The 25,740-nt window shown below is 35.5% G+C and overlaps 4 protein-coding genes across 5 annotated transcripts; 3 read left to right on the top strand and 1 right to left on the bottom strand.

Annotated features, from left to right (window-relative positions):
• Nucleotides 1-6,461: 6,461 nt before the first annotated feature.
• On the top strand, nt 6,462-7,298 carry LOC120266754 (pentatricopeptide repeat-containing protein At5g66520-like). Its single transcript, XM_039274419.1, has 2 exons — nt 6,462-6,824; nt 6,918-7,298. The coding sequence occupies exons 1-2, from the start codon at nt 6,462-6,464 to the stop codon at nt 7,296-7,298; spliced, it is 744 nt and encodes a 247-aa protein (XP_039130353.1).
• Nucleotides 7,299-8,861: 1,563 nt separating this feature from the next.
• LOC120266751 (pectinesterase inhibitor 10-like) lies at nt 8,862-9,347 on the top strand. Its single transcript, XM_039274414.1, has one exon. It carries the CDS (start codon nt 8,862-8,864, stop codon nt 9,345-9,347), a length of 486 nt encoding a protein of 161 aa, XP_039130348.1.
• Nucleotides 9,348-14,829: 5,482 nt separating this feature from the next.
• On the bottom strand, nt 14,830-16,377 carry LOC120266749 (F-box protein At3g62230-like). The gene is made up of 3 exons (XM_039274413.1): nt 15,520-16,377; nt 15,244-15,423; nt 14,830-15,132 (listed from the first exon to the last, which is right to left on the bottom strand). Exons 1-3 carry the CDS (start codon nt 16,375-16,377, stop codon nt 14,830-14,832), a joined length of 1,341 nt encoding a protein of 446 aa, XP_039130347.1.
• Nucleotides 16,378-22,941: 6,564 nt separating this feature from the next.
• Nucleotides 22,942-25,500, top strand: LOC120266681 (alpha-terpineol synthase, chloroplastic-like). 2 transcript variants are annotated; one of them, XM_039274318.1, is made up of 6 exons: nt 22,942-23,203; nt 23,299-23,572; nt 23,661-23,940; nt 24,296-24,653; nt 24,727-24,975; nt 25,057-25,500. In XM_039274318.1, exons 1-6 carry the CDS (start codon nt 22,967-22,969, stop codon nt 25,396-25,398), a joined length of 1,740 nt encoding a protein of 579 aa, XP_039130252.1. In that variant the 5' UTR covers nt 22,942-22,966; the 3' UTR covers nt 25,399-25,500. The 2 variants fall into 2 exon arrangements, with proteins under 2 accessions (XP_039130252.1, XP_039130251.1); XM_039274317.1 differs by having other exon boundaries at nt 23,661-24,036.
• The last annotated feature ends 240 nt before the right edge of the window (nt 25,501-25,740 follow it).

Here is a 25,740-nt window from a genome sequence, read left to right as displayed (position 1 = left end):
TATTAAAATATGTTAAGAATATATACGCGTCGAAATGTAAAAGACAAGAAGGCATCAGAGAAATGTAGTGATCGTACGAACACCCAAAACCTCGTTAATTGTACTTCTTCGTCTTTCTTCTTTATTTCTCTTTCTTTCTTCTCTTTTCTATATCTCAAAAGATACAAAACGGCGGCAGATGAGCAGGCTATAAGAGCTGGAACGAATCCGCTGCGATCGATTCTGATCCGACCATTCAAAAATACCCCTACGGCTGAATAAGAATAAGACTGGCCATCGCCATGTTGTCGGCGTAACATAAAGAATATCTATAGAAGTGCTATAGTAATGCCGATCACATGTAATAAATAGCACAGAGTGATCCATTTAAAAATATTTGCTTTATAACACCCCCTCGGATGCTTACGACCAGCCGATATGTCACTAAAAACCTCTAGCAGAAAACCCAGCTGATAAAAACCTGTAGCTATGAAAAAGAGACGATTATCTTCGCACATCTTGGCGTTACCGCCATTAAAAACCTCTGCTTTCGAAAACCTATCGGACAAAAACTCCTGGCGAAAAGAGAGACGCCTCCCTCAACATAAATAACTTTTAACTCATATCGTAAGATTTACATCCTAAGTCTTTCCTCATCCCGATTGTATATAAGTTCTAATGCACTTAGCTCGTATTTTGCGATCAGATCACCGATTCTCACCCGATCAATCTTTCGAACTTCTATAACGCCTTCTTCCTGAGATCATGAGCGTAGAAAAAATTTTGGCGAGCATGCTTTCGCTCGCTACCTTATTATAACCTCTCTTGTATTTGAGAACACAAGCATTGTTGCCTTCTTACAATTCATCAGCATTTGTTGTTATCGGTACCATCTGTAGGATGATCAGATACGCCCAATCATAGATCGAACCATCGGCATTCACGACTTGCTTCATGGAGAGCTAGAATTTCAAAGATGATTTGATGAAGAGTCAGAAGAGTTTGTTTCAGTGGAACGCCACAGGCAGATAGCAGTACCATTGTAAGAAAAACATGTATCCAGCCCCGGAGATCGCCTTTACGAGGGATCGATGCACACTCCAAAGATCGAAGAAAACTGCGCGAGGTCGATTTTAAGACTCATGTCGATAGAATAAAACCTGTAGACTCGTAGTTCCTCGTGAAATAGATAAGACATCTTTTATTCCTTTTCCAAAGGTCTTCGTGTCTGAGAAACTCAGATTTCTCATAGAAGATTTCATCGTAGAAAAGCTATATTCGTCTCGTGATTATTTCGCAAGATACATACGCAACCGATTGCACTTAAATATGGAGCTTCGACCAAGAATGATCTCTACTTCCCGGCTGAAATGGATCTTCTCGAACATCAAGAGTCTCGACCTACATCATCGCGATCGACTCGACGGATAAGCCTTCTCCCTGTATATCGAATCTCTTCAAAGGACCTTTCTCAGATAGTGCTGATCACGCACAAATATTCCCCGAGGATAAGTGCTCGATTTGTATACCTAGAGTGTGAATTTGGTCTTTCCCAAATCTTCATTTCAAATTCTTTTCAAATATGATGCTCGATAGTAATCTCGTATGAGTGCCTACAAGATTTAAATCATCCATATACTGCATATCACAACAAAAACTCGTAGTATAACTTTTTAATAAACACACATGGACATATACTATCATTTTGGTACCCTTCTTTTATAAGATATTCACTCGAGACGGGTTATACCACACAGTCCAGATCTGTTTCTAACCCATAAAGAGATCTACAGTAATTTAATAGAGTATAAAATGATGATTATTTGTAATGTTTGTTTTTCTATATCCTTCGGGGATTTTTCATATATATGTCATTTTCAGTAATCCAGTATAGATATCTTTTGCGACAACATCCATCAACCGTATATCTAATTTATTACCTACGCCATGTAATTAAAAATCGAAAAAGTAATTCCATCCATTACATGAGAGTATGCCTCTCATAATCAATCACCGTGCGTTTTGAGAAAACCTGGTAACCACGTCTTGCTTTTGTATCTCATAATTTGATTATTTTCGTTTCTTTTTCTCACAAACACCCATTTATAACCGACTGGTTTTATCCCTTTCCAGTGTTGGCACTATCGGCCCAAACACCTCACGTTTTGATAGGAATTTAGCTCACTCGGATAGCTTTTCTTTCCATTTTGCCAATCATTTCTTTGTCGACGTTCTTCAATGGATCGTGGCTCGGATCATTATCGGTGATTTATTTCTATATTCAGTAGCCATTGTAGATGAATATATCATTTATTTCTGTCTACATGCCGATTCGATATTTGACCATCGTCTACATAGCAAATTGAATTTTCAACATTTTCGTAAATATCATCCCCATCGATTCTTCATTAACTTGTTCCGAGGGTTTTATAATTTCCTCTCCTTTTCACATGGGAGATCCTTATCTTTATTTTTCTCTCTGCCTTTTCTAGGAGCCGAATCTTTTGGCATCAATTGGTCTTCCACGCTTTTTGTCGTGGTTTATTTTCTACTCGATTTTTCTTTCAAATGGATTCTTAGGAATCTCAATTCTCGCGTGGAGCATTGGCAAAGGTGGTATATATGATTTGGTTACCATTTTAGTATCAAAGTAATCGACATGTATTTCATTTGCAATATTTTGCAATTTTAATGATCCTTTGAACTTCGAGTTCACATTCATTGGTACTGAGGATCATATGTATGTAATCGTGATGCATTCCAATCAATTTCTTTTTGCTCATTTTGAGTAATCATTTCTCCCCAATGCAGGGGAAGGCATGATTCATCAAAATGACAATGCGTAAATCTTGCAGAAAATACATCCCTCGTTAATGGTTCTAAATATCGTATAATTGAAGGGGAATCATAACCAACATATATACCAAGTCTGCGCTATGGACCCATTTTTTATACGATTTGGTGGTGGTATTGGCACATATACTTGCACAACCAAATATTCTTATATACTGAAAATATCGGGGCCTTTTACCCATAACAAGTTGGTGTGGTGAATATGAATTACATGCGATGGGTCGGATCCAGTGATTAAAAGTCATGAAAGATGCAAAAATAGTGACTACCCCACGACTTGTAGGGTAGTTTCGTCCTTAATAACATCGACGGCAATAATCTGAGTCTTTTAATTAATGACTCCGCTAACCCATTTTAGGTATCGTGAAAGCTCATCGGACGCTTTCAACATGTATTCCAACTCGCCATCAATAATCATAAAATGATTTTGATGAAAAATTCACCAAAGCATTATCAAGACGATCTGCTCTTTATGGGATATCTGAAATTGTGCTTTAAGCCTGATAATTTGTGCCAATAACCTTGCAAATGCTACATTCCTTGTGGATCGGGATGAAACATGGGACCATCTAGTCGATCGCATCGATTAAAACCATAAAAATACCCTAAAATGGTCCACATGATTGATGTATTGGTCCACAAATGTCTCCTCGTATTCTTTCTAAAAATTTAGGAGATTCACCACCACCTTTGTTATAGAAGGTGCGTTATTAGCTTTCCCATCGAGCACTCTGAACACGCATATTCATTATGTGTTAGGATTTTATAATCCTTCAGGCAGGGTCCCACTGAGAACTAGTAATAATCCCGCATGAACATAATAGCACTTGGATGTCCAAGTCTTTCATGCCATATTTTAAATATCTCCGGGTCATTAACCTTCCCGAAGTTAATACTCGTATGTGATTCCATCACTTTAATACGTGTAAAAATATAATCTCGAGGATATCTGAGAAAGCTTTCAAGTACTGCGTTTTTGGCATGAAATAACTTGTGTAATATAAAGATATTCTTTTCCTTCCTTATCAACTGCCTCTAAATGATATCCATCTGAGACGTATATCTTTTAAAAGCTTAAAAGGTTCCTCCTAGACTTAGGGGAATAGAGAGCATTTTTCATCCGCAAGGATGTTCCATTTAGCAACATCGACGCCGCTTCTCCAGAACCTTCAACCGGTCTCGATGACCTCGCTATTGTGGCTATATATGCCTTTCTCGATCGATAAGGATATAAAATATATTTTTTCTCATCAAAAATAGTATGCGTTGTCCGAAATCGATAATGCATTCATCATCACCATTATTCTAACAAAACAAAAGAAAAACATAATTTAATAAAAAACATAAAGACATATTACAAACTAATTTCATAAAAAACTCGACATATCTAAATATGTATTTTCGATCTACATTTAAATTATTTATGGAATTATCCCTCGATTGGATCTAACTATGGGGTTGTCGAGAAAATTTGTCTCAATATCTTTACCTTTCTTATTTTTAAGTGATTCTTGGTAAAGTTGAATGAAAATGTTTAGGGGTCCCATGAAATTCGGACCAGATGACCTTCCGAGCCACAACGATAGCATGTGTCTTTCTTTGTCTCTAACCCCATCTTGTGGCTTTGTTGCTCTCACATTGATGTACATCATTCTATTATCGCGTGGTCCGATATTATTTTCGTCCCTGCCACCACCGCTGCAGTCCTCGACCACCATAATTTCCTCGTCCAGCGGTTTTTAAAACTAGCCGCAGACCACGCCCATCTTCTTTGCCCAAAATTAATTTTACAGCGGTGGTGCCGATCCGGATGGTCGAGATTGATGATTCTCGCATCAACAATTCATTGTTTTGCTCCGCGCGCGAGGAGACAAGAAATTAATTCGAGAATTTTTGTAAAATTCTTTTCTCTATATCAGTTGTTGTAATATAACATTTCGATGCGTGAAATGTAGTAAATGTTTTCTCGAGCATCATTCTTTCTCATTTCTGTTTCTCCACAGGATCTAAGTCTTGAAAACAATTTTTAAATAGCTCGGAATTATATTCTGCATACGCTTTTTAAAAATCTTGAAACCCGAGGCTTGACCCGATCATTGCGTGCTTTGAGCGAGTAGACCATTCGAGATGTTCAAATCTCTTTCGGGGATAACCACAATTCCCCGTGGATCCTCATGAGTCAAGTATTCATTCTTCGGCCAGTCATCAATACGATGCCTTATAAATATTAAGGCTTCGCCTTTATTATCACTAGGCTCATTGTTATTAGCCTCTGTAGTTTTTACTCGGGGTTTCTTGCTTTCGGATGGAGCTCGATATCGAGGGCTCGGGATATATAATTGCTCCCGAGATTTGAAGGGCCTCGAGATTCTCTTTTTCACGATATTTGCCATTTTTCTTCAAAAATAATAATATAGCATGTAATTAGAATAGAGTATAGAATAAAATATAAAGCATCTATCTTTGTTCATATATACGTCATCTGCTCACGTACTGACACTATACATATATCAAGATCTGCATTTATATGACGACATCTATTCATGTATACCGGCACTATTCATGTATACTCAGATCTTGTCTCAAATGCACCGCTAATTATCGCGACGATTGGGAATTAAAAATTTGTTTGAAAGTGATTATAAGTTAAAAGGGAAGAAGAAGTAAAAAAATAGTGGAGAGAAGAAAAATAGGGGCCGAGCGAGAGAAAAGTCGGGACGAGTTACTGACGGAGAAACTCGAAGGGGCGGAGTAGAGAGAGAGGCGGAGAAGAGAAAAAGGGCCCCGGACGGGTTTTTACTGACTTTGTCAGCGATCAGCGGGATCGGAGGGTCGCGCATGAGAAGATGATGCTTCTAATTTGGATTTGATGGAAAACCCTCATTGTAATAATAATATTATTGTTTTTCTTGTTTATTTTTAAAAGATCTGCAATATTAGCCTTAGTGGCTTTAATCTTGTATGTTTTTTTATGTATGCTTCTAAGAAAATCTTATGTATTGTTGATTTGAATAAAATGTATGGTTTGGTTTAGTATTATATTATCCATCGATCCTTCCCTCGCATTCAGGTGTTAGAAATGGATTCCACATATATAACATATATATTAGATGAGTCGAAAGAAAATTAAAATCATATGAGCAAATTCAAAAGTCGATAACGTGTTAAGAATATATATGTTATAAATGTAAAGATAGTAATAAGAATAGAGAGCCAGAGTATTTACCAAACACCCAAAAACCCTGAAGAATTAGCTTCTTCTTCTTTCTTCTTTTATTTCTCTCTTTTCTTTCTCTTCTCTTTCTATATCTCAAAAGTATACAAAATGAGGGTGATTTATAGGGGTTCTGAGAGTTGAATGAGCAGTAGGGATCGATTCGATCCAGACTGGGTCCAAAAATACTCCCAGTTGGTGGAATAAGTAAAGATCGTCACTTTGCTGACTACGACATGCGTACTGCTCATATGGGTGTTCGATGCTACTACATGAATATCTGCAGAGTCATTATAGTAATGTACATGCTACTACGGTGAAATTGCTACAGTAGGCATCCATTAAAAATATTTGTTTATAACAAAATAAGAATTTTAGGAATTGGGAATTTTTCTCCCATTTCGCTTTCGGTCGTATGAATGGCTGTTTTGCACCCAAATCTCTCAAACTCATTCACCAATCCACCGCCGTCATTAGAGAAGCCCTTAAAAACCACAACTTTCTCACCTCCCTCCAATGCGGGCACCTCTTTGCAAGCCCTGACAGCCTCAAGTGCTTCAAGAAAGCATTGCAGCTCCATGCCCACATGATCACTTGTGGTGTTCTCATCCAGAACACCTACTTAAACACCAAGCTTTGTGCCATGTATGCAGCTTCTGGGAACATGCCTGCAGCCAGAGTGATCTTTGATGGCATTGTGTTAAAGAGCTCGTTTTTGTGGAATGTGATGGTTCGTGGATATGCTTGCAATAATTGTTCTCTTGATTCTCTTGTTTTTGTATCTAGATATGCTTAGCTTTTGGCAGAGGGGCTGATAATTTCACTTACCCGTTTGTTCTTATGGCGTGTGGACATCTTTTTGCTTGTTGAGGTTGGTGAGAGGATTCATGGAGAGGTGGTGGTTAGTGGGTTTGAATCGGATGTTTATGTGGCCAATTCACTTGTTTCGATGTACTCGAAGTTTGGTCAAATGGGGATTGCTCGGAACCTGTTTGATAGAATGCCTCAACGAGACTTGACTTCTTGGAATACAATGTTATCTGGTTATGTAAAGAATGGTTATCCGGATGTGGCTCTTTCATTACTCTCTTTATTGAGTGTGAGTGATGTGAGAATGGATCGCGCAACACTTGTTGGTGTGCTGCCTGCTTGCGCTGCTTTGGGTGCAGTGAAACAAGGGAAGGAAATCCATGCTTATATTCTGAGAAGCAGTCTGGAATTCGATGGGTTTTTTGGCAAATGCTTTGATTGATGTCTATGTTAACTCTAACTTTGTGATCGGTGCTAGACGATTATTTGAGAGGATGAGTGAGAGGGATATCATTTCCTGGAATGCCTTGATATCTGGTTGCGCTCGCCACGGTGATCCAATGGAATGCTTGAGTCTTTTCTGTCTGATGAACTCTGAGGGTTTGCTGGTCGCAGATGTAATCACACTCATTGCAGTTCTCGGTGCATGTGATCGAACATCTGCCTTGCAATTTGGGAGGATCACTCATGCTTATCTCATCAAAAGGGGTTTTTGACAAGGAGATCATTGTGGGGACTGCATTGATAGATATGTATGTCAAGTGCGGGAGTTTAGCTTGTTCTTGCCATGCTTTTGATGAGATGGAATCAAAGAATTTGATATCATGGAGTGCCATGGTTTCTGGATATGGACTTCATGGGAAAGGAAAGGAGGCTATATCTTGTTTTACTGAAATGAAGTTAAAAGGATTAAGACCGGACAGGGTTGCATTCACCTCTGTTTTATCTGCTTGCAGTCATTGCGGATTAGTTAATGAAGGCAAGGAGCTCTTCAACCAGATGTCCGATGAAAACTCGATAAAGCCTAGCATAGAGCATTACTCATGTATGGTGGACCTTTTAGGTAGAGCTGGTCAATTAGATGAAAGCATACAAGCTCATCATGGACATGGACATAAGACCTAATGCTGATGTCTGGGCTGCTCTTCTTTCTGCATGCCATACCCATAGGAATGTCGAGCTAGCAGAAATTGCAGCATTGCATGTTTGCCATCTTAATCCAAAAGAGAATTAGTCCTTATGTAACTCTATCCAACATCTATGCAGTTGAGAACCGATGGACTGATGTCGATAGAGTCCGGAAAGCAGCAAAGGCGAAATGGTCTCGCGAAAACCACCGGGCTACAGTTTTGTGGAATTAAACACAGAAATTCATAGGTTTTTTTGGTTGGAGATAAATCCCATCCACAGTCCAAGTCTATCTACACCATGCTAAATGAAATACGCAGACAGTTAAAGGAAACAGGTTATACTCCAGATACAAGTTCTGTATTCTATGATGTTGCAGATGATGCAAAGGAAGACTTGCTCTGGGATCACAGTGAAAGGTTAGCCCTTGCTTTTGCTCTTTTAAACACATGCTCTGGGACAAGTATAAGGATCACCAAAAATCTCAGAGTGTGTGGAGATTGCCACAATGTTACTAAACTCATCTCCAATCTCATAGACAGAGAAATTGTTGTCAGAGATGCTCGGAGGTTTCACCACTTCCAGAATGGCTCTTGTTCTTGTGGTGATTATTGGTGACTTCAAAATTTTCCTAATATATTTTATATTTTAAAATTACCAAAAAATATACACAAGGAAAAAAAAAAGTTGACAGTTTACTTTAAAAAGGAAACCTAACTGTCAACTGTCAACCGCCTGTTAATTTTGGCGGGAAGGAACGGTTCACCCTCTCCCGCGCTAATTTACAACCTTCATCTTCACCTCTATAAATACCCTTAGACCTGCCGCTCCTTCATCATCATTTCCAGCCTCCTTACTGTCCTGCAACGCCGGAAACATGTCTCGCCTTCTTGCATTCGTCATAGTCCTCCTTGCAGTGGCAGCCTCCGGTGGAGCTCAGGAGCCGGCTGCTTCCCCAGAGCTCTCCACCACCACTTCATCCCCAACCTCCAGCCCCATCTCATCTCCAGCTCCTATCTCCTCCACTGAGTCCTCCCCTACTCCATCTTCTTCTCCAGTCTCATCCCCATCTCCATCCACATCTCCATCGTCATCCCCATCCATTGCTCCAACCACTTCTTCACCTCCACCGGAAGTTAGCTCCCCAGTTGAAGCCCCGGGGCCATCGAATGACGAGAGCCTTCCCGCAGATAGTCCTGAAGCCGACTCCCCGGACAATGATAGTCCAGCCTTAGATGAGGATATAGGGACGCCTGAGGGTGCTCCGGCCCCCTCTGAGGAGGATGAAGATTCCGGCAGCTCTAATGTGCGTGTTGGTGCTGGGCTCTTTTTGACCTCTCTGGTTGCCATTTATGCTATATGATTCTCAAGAATTCAATTTCATGTCATTATTTGTATTATTTGCAATCTCATGGTTTGAATTTGCATGAGTTTTTTTTTTCAATGATGAATGGAATTGGTTGTTGCAGGATAGTTTTTAAAAAAGAAAAACAATTTGATAAACCACAGTTTTATTATTTTTTTTTGAAAAAAATGGATAAATTATAATTTTATTAAAAAAGAGAAAAGGGTACCAGACCTAAAGAGAAAAAGCAAACAGGCAGATAGAAAAGTAGAACACCACAAGTTTTATTAGGAAACTAGAAGTTAAAAAAAAACAATTTAAAAAAAGTAATAAATGTGCTTAATGAAAATAAACAGAAAATGTGATTTATTTAATGCATGTAGTTTATCTATTTTTAAAATAAAAATAAACAAAAAAAATTAAAAACTTTGTTCTTAAATTTTTTTTTAAAATAAAAGACAAGTACCTACGCTAAAAATTTTACATTCAATAAACCTTTCCATCATGTTTTCACAAATGTTTTTATTATTTAGAAATAGAACTTACTTATACTAAGTCTTTTCTGCATGAGCAAAAACAAGAGTTCGAAGTCAAGTAGGGTGAGTATGTGCAAAAACAAGAGTTCGAAGTCAAGTAGGGTGAGTATGTGGTATAATTAGAAAGGTGATGTACACGCCTGACACGTGACTTATTTACATTTATTAAAAAAAAAAATTGAAGTCATCTTTAATTAGGGATGTCGACGGTGTTGGGATTCACAGGGAATATATTTTCCATCCCCGACTCCAATTTGCCAAACCCATCCTCGACCCCATCCCTGAATCTGGGTATGGGAAAAAAATTTTCCTCATCCCAATCCCAGCAAGGATTACTCGGGTTTAGGAATTCCCCTTTTTTTTTTTATTTTTTCATCTATTAAATACATCAAATATATTAATTTTTTAAAAATAAATATTTTTTTATTTAATATAAATAATTTTTCTAACATTATATATATATATATATATATATATATATATATATATATATATATATATATATAATATTTACATAATATTTTTACGAAAGCAGAGAGGGCGTAGAAGGGATTCCCCCATCACCATTCCTATCCCACGAGCGGGGATTTTGAATTCCTCGCCAGGCCCACCCATTCACCGAATTTTATTTTTGTTCGTGGCCTAGTCAGGGAGGGGAATCAGGTTCCTCGTAGGATCGAAGGCAAATTGACAATCTCATCTTTAATTAAAGAGCTTTATCCAATTACTTAAATAATAATAATAATAATAATAATAATAATAATAATAATAGAAAGATTTTAAGGAAAAAAACTGCATTTTTTTTTAAAAATTATAAGAGTTTTTTTTTAACATAATAATTAAATCATATATATTAAAAGTTAAACAATAGTCACATGGATTGCATGAGGGGGGAGAGTAATAATACATATCCATTAGGCATGGATGATAAAAGTAAAAGACACAGGAAAGACGAACACAACTGGATAAAAAAGAGGACACAAAAAATTGTAGTTCTGCATTTAGTTTCTTCCATCAGGTCAAGCAAAAAACATTTTTCTTAATTATAAGTGAGTACAGTGTTTTCAAAGGCGGTCACGCTCCAAACCCAAAGCGTTGACAAACAGTTACATACCTATAAAGCCGTAACCAAGTAGATAAGGCCTTAAAACCTGTCTCACACTAGAAAAAACAACATCTAACAAAAATAATAAATTTCAAAAACAAAAAAAGCTACAATGTTCGAAATATAATGAAAACACATAACACTGTCTGACATAACCATTAAACAAAAACATAAAGAGTTAAGTCCACAACAAAAAAGAGTTTATTAACTCGACAACAACTAGACATCGACTTTTTCAATGGCCCCGCTAAGCTGTCTACCACTTAACCCTACTCCTGATCTGAAAAAAAAAAATGAATAACTTAATGAGCTTGGGAGCTCAGTAAGCAACCACTAAAAATATCGGGATCATAAAAAGCTCAATAGTTTCAAAAATATTCACAAGTGTTATATTGTACAATGAACATCAGAATAAAACCCAGAAATCAGAAAATTTCAAACATATATAAATTTTCAAATGAACGAATATATAACTTCCCCAAATAACTAATGTCAAAACAATCATCAGAATTCATTTGTTTAAACTCGGTGACCGAGTGGGATTTCAGAGTTCATTTGTTTACCCTCGGTGACCCGAGCCAAATGTCAGAGGTAGTTATTCTTCACCGATGGAACGGTACGAAACTATAGTTTCTATGTCAGAAATACATGTTGATATAGTCAGTGTTTAACCCCAGTGACAGGGTTAGTACATAGTTAATTGGGGACTAATTTTTTAATGTCAAAATATTCCATGTCTGCAAGATAGCAAACCATCAAAGTCAAGACCGAGCAAATATAGAGTAATCCGCCACGCAAAAATATCCGTATTCGTATGATCCCGTATTTTTATATTAAAATAATTAATTATTTAAACTTAATACAATAATTTATAAAAATTATTAAATGACTGAATAATCCAAATAATTCAAAAATACAATTAATCTGAAAATTATATATATATATATATATATATATATATATATATATATATATATATATATATATATTTATATATTATTCCAGCAATTCAAAGGATTGTAAATAATCACAAATTAAATAAATTACTTCAGAAAAGCATCATGAATCCTTATATTCCTATGATAATAATAAATAATAATAATTATTATAATTATAAAAGAAATAACTAAATGAGTCTGAGTTAACATAACATTTATAAATACACAAAATATCATAAATCAATTAAGTAAAAATTATATATATCACTAACTGGCGGAAGAAATGCTCAACAGTCTGAAAAGTCAGAACAAATAGTATATGAATTATTTTGACAATAAAATCTAAATTAATTAAATAATTATATAGATCATTATCGGAAATCAGAAATTTGCATATACATATATATATTTGGACCTTTTGGATACCTCCTTTAAATTTTAATTGCCGGATCATCTGGGATCTCATTTCCAAAGCAATTATATGGAATATTTGGTTAGAGCGAAATAATCGACTTTTTTAATTTAATTGCTTACCCTTACATTCCAGCTTTAGATTCATCTCAGCAAACCAACCTTGAAGCTTCTTAGAGGATAAAGTGATCTCTCAACTTCTTAAGCGGTAGGTCTGCAGATCACACCGGCGACCCAGAGATCAACTTCTGTCGAAAGTAATCCACTCTCTTCAGTAGTTAGGGTAGGCCTGTGTCTCCATGAGGTAGCCTTCGCCTGCCCAATTATCTCTCTTCTTTTCTATTTCTGTTCTTGCTTCTTTTGGGTTTTGCAAACCTCACCATGGGTGAGGTATTAGTTTGTTTTTTTCGTTGTTTTTGTTATGTTCTCTTTCTTTTCAATGTTTGTCCCTGTTCTTTTTTGTCACTATATCCGTGATTTATCCACATTTATTCGAGAGTGCTTGATATGATTACTGAACACTAAATACCACCCACATTAGTTAGTCGCTTTTCAATTTTGTATCCATAAACATGTTTTGTATCGAGTCGGTTGACCACTTGTTCTTGCACTGTGCTTTTGCTCGTGCTCTGTGGAAATACTTTGGTAGACTTTTTAATTTGCCGGAACCTCCAAGGACCTTACGTCAAATTTGGTGTTCGTGGAGGTTGGAGTCGCAACCTTCTAGTAGGGTCCTAACTGACCTGGTTGTTAAAGCTTTACTATGGAATATCTGGATTGCTCGGAATGATTGCATATTTAATTCTAATTGCTTGCCTGCATGCTTTGTACTTGAAGGTTAATCGTATGCTCCTTTCGTGGTTTGATGTCCTTACAGACAGTGCTAAAGCAAAACTGGAGGAACCTATGGCAGCCGTTCGACGTAGCTTGGATTTTCTTGGATCTAGTGGGGAAATGACTGGGATGGCCGAGGAGGCACACGATATGTCCACGGGCTAGGTTCCCTTTGATGTTGTAGGCTCTGAGGAGGCCTGTTGTTCCTATGTTTTATATTTTGGTGTCTGATTTTGTGTATCACTTCTTGTGGTACACTCACTGTATCTTGTCTCTTTATCTTAATTTAATATGGTTTATCCACCTTTTTCAAAAAAAAATTAAACATGTTTTATACGAAAGGATAAACAATGTCTTTATTCCACATATACAAGGATTTTGTGTAGTTTTTACAATAAAATTAAAAAGATTGTGACTCTATAAAATGATTAAAAACAACCTTCAACATGCATACGATAATGATAAATTCTATTCTAGCACAATAATTTTATTGGTTTCAATTTGATTAATGTTTCTACTTAAACCAGACTTTAAATAACTTTAAGCAGCAAAATTAACAATATAGTAATAAAATCTAGTAAAAAAAATCATCGCAATAAAAACAATACTTAATTCAAACTCTAGTTGATTCTGTTAATTTATCAATACCAAATACGACAAATTAACTTAAAGATAAGACATGGATTGTCGTATTTTATTAGGAATTATTTTACCTTCATCTTCGCTGTATTTTTCTTCTTAAAAGGTCTCTACTATATCCAAAAAGAAAACAAGCCAAAGAGGTAAGGAAACTTTGGATCAATTCCTTCCTATAGATCTAATGGATTTTATTTATTTATTTATTTATTTATTTATTTTTAAGAAAAAAATGACAAGCACTAGAATCCAGGGCGCGATAGCGTATGGGAGAAGCAGCCAACGCGAGCCCACGTGTCTTCACCTTGCGTAAGACATGAGGTTCATCTAATGAATTTTTTCAAAAAATAAAAATAAAAAAAAATAAAAAGAAAACAAGAAGAATGAGAGGATGAGGAGGATCAGGATGGGAGAGGAAGAAGATCAAAGCATCCATATACAAACCATCCTTGCATAGAGAAAAAAAAGGAGAGAGAGATGCAACCTTAAAGTAACTTCTAGCGCTGGTTGTCGGTCCCCACTTACACATCATCAGTGGCAGACTTTGTAATGAACTTCATGTATTAAATTTATCATTTATATTTAAGAACAACAAGTAATTACTTCAAACTTCAATCTTAAATTGGATAATCCCAGATGTGTATGTACTCTAAATATAAGGAGGAGGTCAGTGCGGTTCAAATCACTTCCTCGAGCATTACTATATCCCATCGCTCATTACATCTGCTCATTCGGGATTTTTTTATCTTATTCTTATACTCTGTATCGCATCAGTACATCCCGGGATTCCAAGATCTTTCTAAGATCTGTATATATTCATATAAAAAAGACGCTTATCGTCTATTATTCAAAAAAAAAAAATATTTTATTTAATCCATAAATATTCATTGATCAATCCAATAGAAATATAACACCACACAGAAAACAACCAACAAATTAACTTAAGAGCTTAACATAACATGGCTCATGGCAAGCGAACTCTTCTGTTCAAATGAGTGGATAGATAGTGGTTATGATCTCCCTCGCTGCAGCTTCTCTTTCTAGCGAATAGTTGTTGTGACGTCTGGGGAAGCATTATTCAAACCATGCAGGGTTTGTGCAAGGCCCATGTAGCGGTAACGATTCTCAATGTTGCCAACTTTAGCAACTTCAAGAATCATATCTTTCAGAACATTGGATTTCCTCAGCAGAAATTTCAGAAATGCTAACTCATTAGCAGTCCCTTTAAAACCTTGCACAGTGACCTTTTTCAGATGGCGATTCAGGCATGTTATGGTTGTTATTTGTGAGTCCCAAAAAGCAGCAGCATTCGCAGGTCTATTGTTGAATGGATAAGTATATCCCTGACCACAGACAAATCAAATTAAATTTCAGAAATTATACTATTGACACCCAAAAAATAAAGATGTGTAAACACCAGTTAAGAAATTAATTAACCTACAAAGTTCACTTACTTCAATCAGTTTGACATCATCCATTATAACAGTAAGGTTCTCCAATTCAGGGTAACTTCTTAGCAAGAGCACAAAGCCAGGCAGCTCATTTGGATGCATGGCTACCTTATTTAGTATCAAATGCCTAAGCATTTGATTTAAAGCGGGCAGACGTAGTGGATCATCTCCATGAGGTAACACCTTCAGAAAATATGATAAATGTCATTTGTCAGTGAAAATGATTTTGAGCAACATTTAAATTGAATATATGCATTGATGGGAATGAGAATGCCAAACCTGACTGGTATAGCTGCATACAGTGATCTCTTTCGCTGTGACAAATGAGCTGATAACTTCTGATAGGAGACACCCCTCATCACCAGTGAATTTTTCTTCTGAAGAGAAATCAAATGCCACCTCATCCACTTTAGGGGCTTCAATGGTAAATAACTTGACTTTGCCACGGTAGTTGAAGTACTTCAAGTTCCTAGCCTCTATCTCAACAAATCCGGTTTCTTCAGAATGGCAGTGTTCTATAGTTAATCTTTTGAGCACTCCTTTTTCATCAGCGATCCGAATTATATATGTTGCAGTCAATCTGATCAAAGAAAGGTCCTCCACGTGATCACAATTCTTGATTAACTCTTGCAACATTTCATCCTCCATGGCAATCCTTGCAATGGTCACATTGCGAAGACGCTTAAATTCTTTGAGCTTAGTTGGATCAAAATTGCATCCGGTGAGCCTCAATGTATCCAATGAAGATGGATACATATCATAAAAGTCAGAGACTAACTCAGCACATGCATCGTTGTCTTCTGGGAACTTGTCATGCAAGTTGACATCTGAGAAATCAAGATCAAGCTCCATAACACTCCTTGTGCGTCCTGCAACTCGGATCCATTCATTTGCATGGGCTACGTAGTCACCTGGATTTGAAAACCGGAGATGAAAAGAATTGATGCCGGATTGTTCACATGAGACTAGAACCCTTCTAGCATATTCGATGAAGGCTTGCTGACCACGAGATTTGACGCCATCAGCCAGGGCTTGACGACCATCATTGATAAGTTGCCGGCAAACGTCTGGCTTGGTAAAAGGGCTATCATCGAGGTAGACATTGAGTGGGTTCAAACGAGAAGAAGAGGCAGCCATCGACAATGAACTTGATTTAATACTTTTTGATGATGTCGATGGCTGAACTGAAGAAAAATGGATGAGGGGAGGAATATATAGGATGAATAACCAAGAGAAGCAACTGTTGGGAAACTACTAGCCGTGACATCTATTCATATTGAATCGGTTCCTAAAGTGTGATTTGACGAATGTTTGCAAGTGTTTTTGAAAAATAATTGTGTTTCGCGCCTCCTTTGGGTGACAACTGACTGTCGCACCTGCTCAAAAGACAACAGTTCGGATGTGTGATTTTTTTGAACGTTTAGCGGCGTTGTTGAAAAACATTCAGGTTTTTCCCTCTTCGACCAACTGTCGCGCCTGTTGATGGAAACGGTTCGGATGTGGGATTTTATGAATGTTTGAGAAATTTCATCCTTGAATCGGTCCGGATGTGAAATTTTATGAATGTTTTGGGGTGTTTCCGGAAAACAGTGAGGTTTCCCTCCAAGTAATCCTTAGCCGCATGCAAAAATACAATTTATTATTATTATTATTATTATTATTATAAAAAGTAGATAAACCACATGCATTAATAGGAAAAAACAGACAAAAATACAGGGACTAGTTTAGACCAACCACGAAGTGGAGAAAGCAACCACTACGATCGAGGACACAAAAATGCGGGAAACAAAACCACCTGCACCCCCCCCCCCCAAGAGACCACTCACAGGAAAAACAGGCTCGAAACTACACCACGCCAGGGGAGGAAGGAGGCTCAGGGGGGACAGACTCTGTGTCCCTAGAGGATATGAACTCAAGATTCCGCTTTTAATCTTCTTCATGGCTCCTCCAATTTAGCTCTTTTGGAAACTGCGCATCGCATTACACCACAGAGACACTCAGTATGAACAATTTTAATAATAATAGTATAGGGAGAGGCACAAGCGAGAGGAAAAATGCGTGCATTTCGCTCTGCAAATCAAAATGTTCAGGTGATGGCTCTAATCATGCAGTTCCCGTAGAAGAGGACAAGGATTTTCTAATGGACGAACGCCAAGTCCCCCATAATTCTTTTAAAGAGGTCGGGCTGCCACGGATCTCGAAAAGCCCGACCTCTTTAAACGGATAATCTTTGTTTTTTATACATAAAAAAAAATAATAATTTGAAAGGAAAATTTTGAGATATTTCATTAAAAAATTTGGGAATCATCTTATAGTTCAGGGAGGATATATATTTCATAGGGCTAGCATTAAAATATTTTTTCTACCAAATGTTTTGAGCAAATAATAGGATCTCTTCTAAAGTGAAAGATTGAAAATTTAATTCCCTTTTAATGCAGTTAAGGTTATGTGGTTTGTCCTTTTTTTATTAAATTCAATGTAGTTGAGGAAATGTGGTTTATCTTTTTTATTAAATATAAATAATAATAGATGAAATATTTGGATTATATTAAAAATAAATGGAACTAAGAGATATTTAATTAATTACATAATTAAAAAGGGAGCCCATCAGAGAGAACTTCATGCGCGATATATACTAATTAAGCACTAAATACATTAAAGCATTCGCACGGGCATTGGGAATTAATCGTCAAACTCTTACACCTTTAGCTAGGGAAGAAGAGTTTAAGCTGCAAGCCCGCACTCACAACCGGTGATCCGTCACTATTATTATTTCCAATGAATCTTGAACTCAAGACTTTTTGATTGTTTCACCCTCATTTTCCCTCACTTTCACAATAAGACCAAGTACTACTAGGTTATAATTCATTTGGTGATATACATTTTGATTTTTTTTATATTTTTTTTATAGTTTTTATTCTCAACTCTATCAATGTAGGAAGTTGTTGTTATTATAGTTTGTACCCTTACAAAATCTAGGCATGCTACATTTATTTTTATGTCTAACTAATTAATTTTCATTTTATACAATGGCCTTTTTTTTAAAAAACATTTGATCTGTTTATTTAACCAAAAAAAAAAAAATTGCATCTATATATCATTCTATGTGGAATGTATGTATCTTCAAAGAGGTGCTGTCCTCTTGATGGAGAAGTCACAACTATACTTGATTATATTGGTTAAAGCCTCAAGATTAATTTAATTAGGATCAGTGTCTATGATGAGATCATGTAACATAAAAGAAATTGGGACTTTCGTTCTATTAAAATGAGATGTCATGGGAATCCTCTTTTTAAAGTATAATGGAATATGCATGGTTGAGAACCATTCCATAAGCCCCGGATTCATCAGTACTCTTTGCTCTAAGTTTACATAAATAAGAAAAACCCCAATACCTATACTACTATTAATTTGTTCATTATGCGGGATGAGATTACAAAGACTATTGCCAACAACTTCTTCTTTTATTAGCATCAGGTCCTTTACATAGAGTATTCATGTCTTGTCCGGAGAACAAGTTTGAATCTCAATTCACGCATGGTGAAAGCATAGGTGTGTGAGATATTAACTCTATATCTATATATGCACACATGTAGTTCACATTCATTAAAAAAAATTATGTGATGAATAATATTTAACGAAATAATCTCCTCTTAAAATGAGAGGCTGTTGAGTTGAGAGTTTGAGATATTTATGTTGATGTGAACACGAAAAAAAATTTGAGTTGTCTATACAATTTTATTATTATTTTAATATATAAGAAATCTTTGTTTATTTAATATGTAAAGTAAAAATATTCAAATCCATATTTTTATTACAAAAAATATATAATATTATTTTTATCTATAATTAATCATAACATATAAAAAATAGTGTTCATCGCTTTAAAAAAATAGTAACATATAAAGAAAAATTATGTATATGGACATTGCGGAGCCAGAAATCACAAACTAAAGGAGTAAAAAAATTTAATAAATCAAATTTAAGTATATTTAAAATTATATAATAATATAAATTAAATAATATATTTAGTTTTTATATAAAAAAAACTTTACATAAACAAGTACTATAAATGACCGGTAAGACTCATAATTGATTTATGTAAATCTTCAGATTTTGAAATCAACAAATAATTTAATTATATAAACAATCAAACATATTTTTCAATATTTTTACTAAGCAATAAACCAAAATTAATCACCAAGTCTATTACGTAGATGAGTCTTCACGCTTTCATGGGCAAAACAAAACATCCAAAAAGAGATGAAATTGATAAGACATTAAATTTAAAGATTAGTTTTGAAATTAAACCATATAAAATTAAATTAATTTTTATTTTTTGGAATTAAATGTGGATGAATCATGGGATTTATTAAATAAGTAGAAATGCAGAGAGTATATCCTCACAGCAGAGGCAGGAAGACAGCAAAACAACAGAAAAAGAAGGAGAAACAGGGAGTTCAAAGAAACAACAGAAAAGGCTAAGTAGACGGAAAACTGCCTGTCCCGGCAGTCTCGGCCTCGCTAGAGTCGGACGTAAGGGACACTTGCTCCCTAAAAAAAATTAAATGTTTAGTTTCATATTAAACCTTATAAAATATATATATACACACGTTTTTCACGTGGACTCATTCATGTCAATGCGGCGCATCCATACTCGCTAGAATATGCTTGAGTAGGTTGCATACTCACGTCACGTGAGAGGATTTTTTAGTTGTGTTTCTTTTGTATAGTTCTAATTTTGTTCTATCCTCTTGGGTTACCTTAACCACTCCTAGTGGTCCTAATTGACCCACATATCCCACCATATCTATATATACGTAACAGTTATATATATTTCTAATAACATATATTTTGAATAATTTATTCATTTATCTTTAAAAAAATTAACAAAACAATGATAAATTAATTTTGAAAATGTTCACCTAAAATTAGTTTCAATTAATATATTTTAAAAAAATGATAACCTTTGTTATTATTCTTCATATGATCATTGCAGTGCACTCATGCTCCATAGAAGATATTTTAGTAGATATATTCTCATGAGCATCCATACTCAATATATAGAAGATGTTTTAGTAGACATATTCATATGATAAGGTGTTTGATGCGTGAGAAAATTCTTTCGTTGTGTTTCTTATGTATACTTTTTCAAGTTTGTTTCATTATCATTGATTAATTCTTTCCGAGCGTAGTAGTCATTATTTTGTTCAATTTCATTTGTGTCGCACTAACCATCCTTGATGGTTCAAGGAGGCCCATTATCTCTTTTGCTTTTATTTATATATTCCATGTTTTTTTTAAATCCAACTTGAAATTAATTTCAATTAATATATACAGTGAAATGAGAAACTTGATTTGTTGTTATTCTAATATATATATATATATATATATATATATATATATATATATATATATATATAAGTAGATAAACTTCATACATACACCTTTTTCACTTCATATATATATATATATATATATATTAAAAACTAATATAATAATAATAATAATAATAATTATAATTATTATTATTATAATTATTATTATTATTATAATTAATAATAATAATAATAATTATTATTATTATTAGTCGAATTGATTATATCAAGTTGAACAATAGTGAAATGAGAAGACCATACACAAGTTAAATTAAAAATAATGCTTAGCAAAATAGATGCAAATGGAGAAGGTTATGTTAAATTGGAACAATTCATATCCAACTGTAACTCTACATGCAAATAATGTAAGGTGTACGTGCAACATCAAATTGTGTCCATTTCTCTCAGGCCACATGTCTGGTGCAAATATTATTGTCCATGGGAGTTTGAAAAGTCCATGTCCAAACAGTCCATGCAGTATCCGCCGCAAACTAAGACTAATGAAATGAGACCACTACCTGTTTCAAACAGTCCACGTCCAAAAAGTTTAATTTCACACTTCGGACTATGAAAGCTACCACCAACGTTGTAAGGTATGACTATAAAAAGAGGACGAAGTCGTGCTACAAGAAAAATTCCGGCTGCTACCCATGTATGTTTCTTAGATAAATTAATTTTATGTGTACAAACCGTACATTCTTACTATTCAGATATTTATTTATTTTATGAAACCAACAAATGTTATTACAACAAAAATGTATGCATGGACCAGAAATTGAGCATCCAACTTGTATATCTTCAATCTTAACCAAAGGATTTGGATTGTAAACCCATACTCACAATGGGTGATTTGTTACCACCAATATTTTCAATGAATTTTAATTAAACTCGAGACCTTTAAATGTCTCACTTTCGTTTTTGATATAAAACGAATTACCCTAAGCTGTGGGTTTTTTGGTTATTTATTTATGATAATGCAAAGATATATCTATATTTTTTCCTTATTTTTATTATCCCATGATTTTTTTATAGAGAAATCATTGATATTTTATATTAATACAAACATAGAAGTCACCATTTCTATATGAAAGTGTTGGTACTTAATTCCTTTTTTAGTCAAATATTCGGTGATTGATCTATTGATACAGTAATGTGCATAAGATAAATTTTGAAATGTATTTGATATTTTAATATATTAGAAGTATTTTAATTACTATCAAAATATAATTATTATCTTAATATATTAGTTGAAAATAGTTTTTTTGAATTGATATTAGAAAAAAATAATCACATATACCTACTCTAAGTTTTTGTAGCTTGGTGAAGAGAAGCTTGAAGTTTCTAGGATCCCAAGTGAGTGATCTTAGGGATGCAATGATGACCAATTATACCTGCATGATTAAACATATTGATCACCATTTCATCATTGTCTGGTTGAGTTGCTAATAAGTATATATTTTTGCATCATTTAATATTATTTTGTATACTTTTTTTACATGTATTAGAGTATTTTTGTAAAAGATGATGCTATATAAACATGGTGTAAATCGTATTCTCAGGTACTAGGCGAGAGGCGAGAGAGGAGAGAGAGAGAGAGAGAGAGCCAAAAAGAATCGATTAAGAGTCAAATCGAAGATGAAGTCTCTTTTGACATCAACAACTGAAGAACTAGCCAGTGACAAAACACCTTGCGTGCACCTTATCGTCAGTCGTACTACATGAGCCCTCGTACGTAGGAACCCTCGCGTAGCTAGATGATTATTATTGTGTATTATTATTATTATTATTATTATGAGCAATGTTGTAGTTGAGGGTACAATTAATATATATATATATATTATGGTCTTTGAAAACAAAACCTACATGATGGGTAACCTCGGAAGTCATCTCTGGTTCCAGCCTATTATATACTGACATGATATTATTATTTTTTTTATTGTGATTTGGAAATACATGTCAGATTTGAATAGGTTGGAATCAAGGTACATCCTGAGTCCAGGCCCAAGAGAGATGATTTCGTAACCTCCAGCCGCTGTCATGGAAGACCCACTCCTCTGAACAAAAGCAAGATTTGTGGTGCCAAGTGAACCAAGCTCACGTACAAACACTCGGGTGGATGCATGTGAAACATGTGAGCCGCATAGAGAGGGCCCATAGGCCAGCAAATTGTGAGTGAGCCTTTTAAATTGTTACACTCCATCACAAGTCACAACATAGAGTCGCTTTCAAATGGGGGGCCACTTTCAAATGGGAGTTGGCCCCTTGAAATCTCTCTAACAAATACAACCACCTAAATATATCCGAAGGCATCGATCAACTAATAATTCAATTAGCATTAGAAACAAACAATGACAAACCACAGTTACCTACTTTCTTCTTCTTGCCCTCCCGCTCTCACTAGCAAGAAGAACGTGCCATTCTCTGCTGTAAACGGTTCAGTTGTTGCTTGTGAACTCAACAATAATCGCAAGTTCACCATCGCCTGCGTCTCGGCAGAGCAGCAGATAAGGAGGTCTGCTCATTACCAACCCAATCAATGGGATTACAATTTTACAATGAAGTCATTAAACAGTGACTATGATAAGGTGATCATCCCTGTGGAACAATTTTATCTTAGTTCTTGAGGGTATGCATGGTACTGTTGTAGATTTTTGTGCTAATATGTGGAAAGTTTATTCAGGTAAAGGCACGTACATCAATATTGTTTGCAAAGCTGAAGGAGGAGGTGAGATCTTTAATCAAACAAGAAAATAATTTGGTGGCTAGACTTGAGTTGATTGATGATGTTGAGCGGCTTGGTCTGGGCCATCACTTTGAAGAAGAGATCAACGATGCACTTATAAATTCCATATCTACCAAGAATGATAACATTTCAGTAGTCATGAAGCAAAACCTCCATGCCATTGCTCTGTTCTTCAGATTGCTTAGGCAGCATGGACTCCACGTCTCTCAAGGTATATATATATATATATATATATATATTTGTGTGCGTGTGTGTGCTGGTCAATTGATTTTGGTGACCATGGTTTCATGCATGCACAGACGTATTCAGTCATTTCAAAGATGAGAAAGGGAGTTTCAGAGCGTCTCTTCTTGAGAAGGGTGTGCAGGGGATGTTGAGTTTGTATGAAGCTTCATTCCTTGGTTTTGATGGAGAGGAAACACTAGAAGAGGCAAGATATTTCACTAGCGAACATCTTGTTAATCTTATTCCATGCATGCATCCACACTTGAAGGACAAAGTGGAACATTCACTGGAGCTTCCATTACATTGGAGGACTCCAAGGTTGGAAGCCAGATGGTACATTGACCAGTATGAAAGGTCAGGCAAGATGAATCCTAGTTTGCTTAAACTTGCCAAACTTGATTTCAACCTGGTCCAGAGCACACACCAAATGGAACTCAAGAAAATGATGGAGTGAGTGTGGTAATTATTCAGTTTGTTAATAACGTCTCTAATTTAAATATAATTAACCTTTTTTGTGTTTAATTGATGTTAAAAGGAGCTATAAAACATTTGTTCCGCTTTCTGTCTGTTTTAGTTTTTCCTGCCAGGTTCTCCCGTGCCCTATATCTTATTTTTTCTTTTGCAATGAACTCGTAGTTTATCCATTAAAAAAAAAAAAATGCACAGACAACAATTAAACCCAAGAATTTAATGTTTTGTGTTTAATTAGATGGTGGAAGAATTTGGGACTGGGAGAGAAAACAGGCTTCGCAAGAGATAGACTACTCGAGTGCTTCTTCTGCGCAGCTGGAGTAGTCTTTGATCCACAGCATGGGTTCTGTAGAGAAGAACTTACAAAGGCCAGCACACTGATCACAACGTTGGATGATGTTTATGATGTTTATGGATCATTGGATGAACTTCAACTCTTCACTAAGTCAGTTGAAAAGTGGGAGCGTGATGGAAGTGAAGAACTTCCAGAGTACATGAAAATATGCTACAATTCTCTCTACAACACTGCAGAGGAATTAGCTAATAGAATTCAGAGACTTGAGGGATGGGATGCTATGCCTTATATCGGACAAGCAGTAAATCCTTGATTTCTTCTTTCAACCACACCATTAATTTTGATATTAACTTTATTTTTTGCTTGTATTACAGTGGTCAGATCTATGCAAAGCTTTCTTAATAGAAGCAGAGTGGCATCACAGTGGTCATAAACCAAGCCTTGAGGAGTACCTTAACAATGGTTGGTCATCCGTGTCAGGGCATGTTGTGATGGTGTATGTGTTCCTGTTATCAGAACAGGAGAAAACAAAGGAAGCATTGAAACATTTGATGAACTATCCAAATCTTATCAGGTCTTCCTCCATGATTTTTAGACTATGCAACGATCTCGCAACGTCTGCGGTAATTACGCATAAATGAATTTAAAAAAGCTATCATCTTTATCCGCATGATGATTAACTGGTTTAATTCTATAAAATACAGGCAGAGTTAGAGAGAGGTGATACTCAAACATCCATACAGTGCTATATGACTGAGCACAACATCACTGAAGCTGAAGCACGTGAAGAAATATGGAATCTAATTAGCAGATCATGGAAAGACCTCAATGAAGGACTTGCCAATTGCAGTCCACTATCATTGTTTTTCAGTAATGCGGCGGTAAATCTTTCAAGGCTGATACATTGTATTTACCAGCATGGTGATAGCCATGGAGCACCAGATCAGGAAAAGAAAAACCAGATCAAATCTCTCTTTTTTGAGCCTATAAAGTTTCAGGAAGATACTTCCTTGAACGGCCAGTATCATAATAATTCCATAATCTAGTTTTATTTGAAAAAGTATGGACATGCGACCAGCACAAGTTGAACCCTCATCCTTTGATTTAAGTAATCAATTGTGCTCAATGAAGGGGTGGTTCAATAGCCTAGTTTTTTTTAATTAAGTGGATAAACCATTAAGCCGAGTTTTATGTTGAAAACATAAATACATCCAGAAATTAATCAAGTTTATTTCTATATTTCTGTAAAATTATAAACTATCATGTCATCATTTTCTATTTGAGAATTAGAAAAATATTGTATGGGTTGATACATCGCTGCTAGTAAGCTATTCGAGCTCGATTTGGGGAAAAATCAAACTCAATTTAATCATAATCAAGCTAATATC

This window comes from Dioscorea cayenensis, chromosome 8, assembly GCF_009730915.1.
Source record: "Dioscorea cayenensis subsp. rotundata cultivar TDr96_F1 chromosome 8, TDr96_F1_v2_PseudoChromosome.rev07_lg8_w22 25.fasta, whole genome shotgun sequence".
Lineage (NCBI taxonomy): Eukaryota > Viridiplantae > Streptophyta > Magnoliopsida > Dioscoreales > Dioscoreaceae > Dioscorea > Dioscorea cayenensis.
This window is presented reverse-complemented; position numbering and strand designations above follow the sequence as displayed.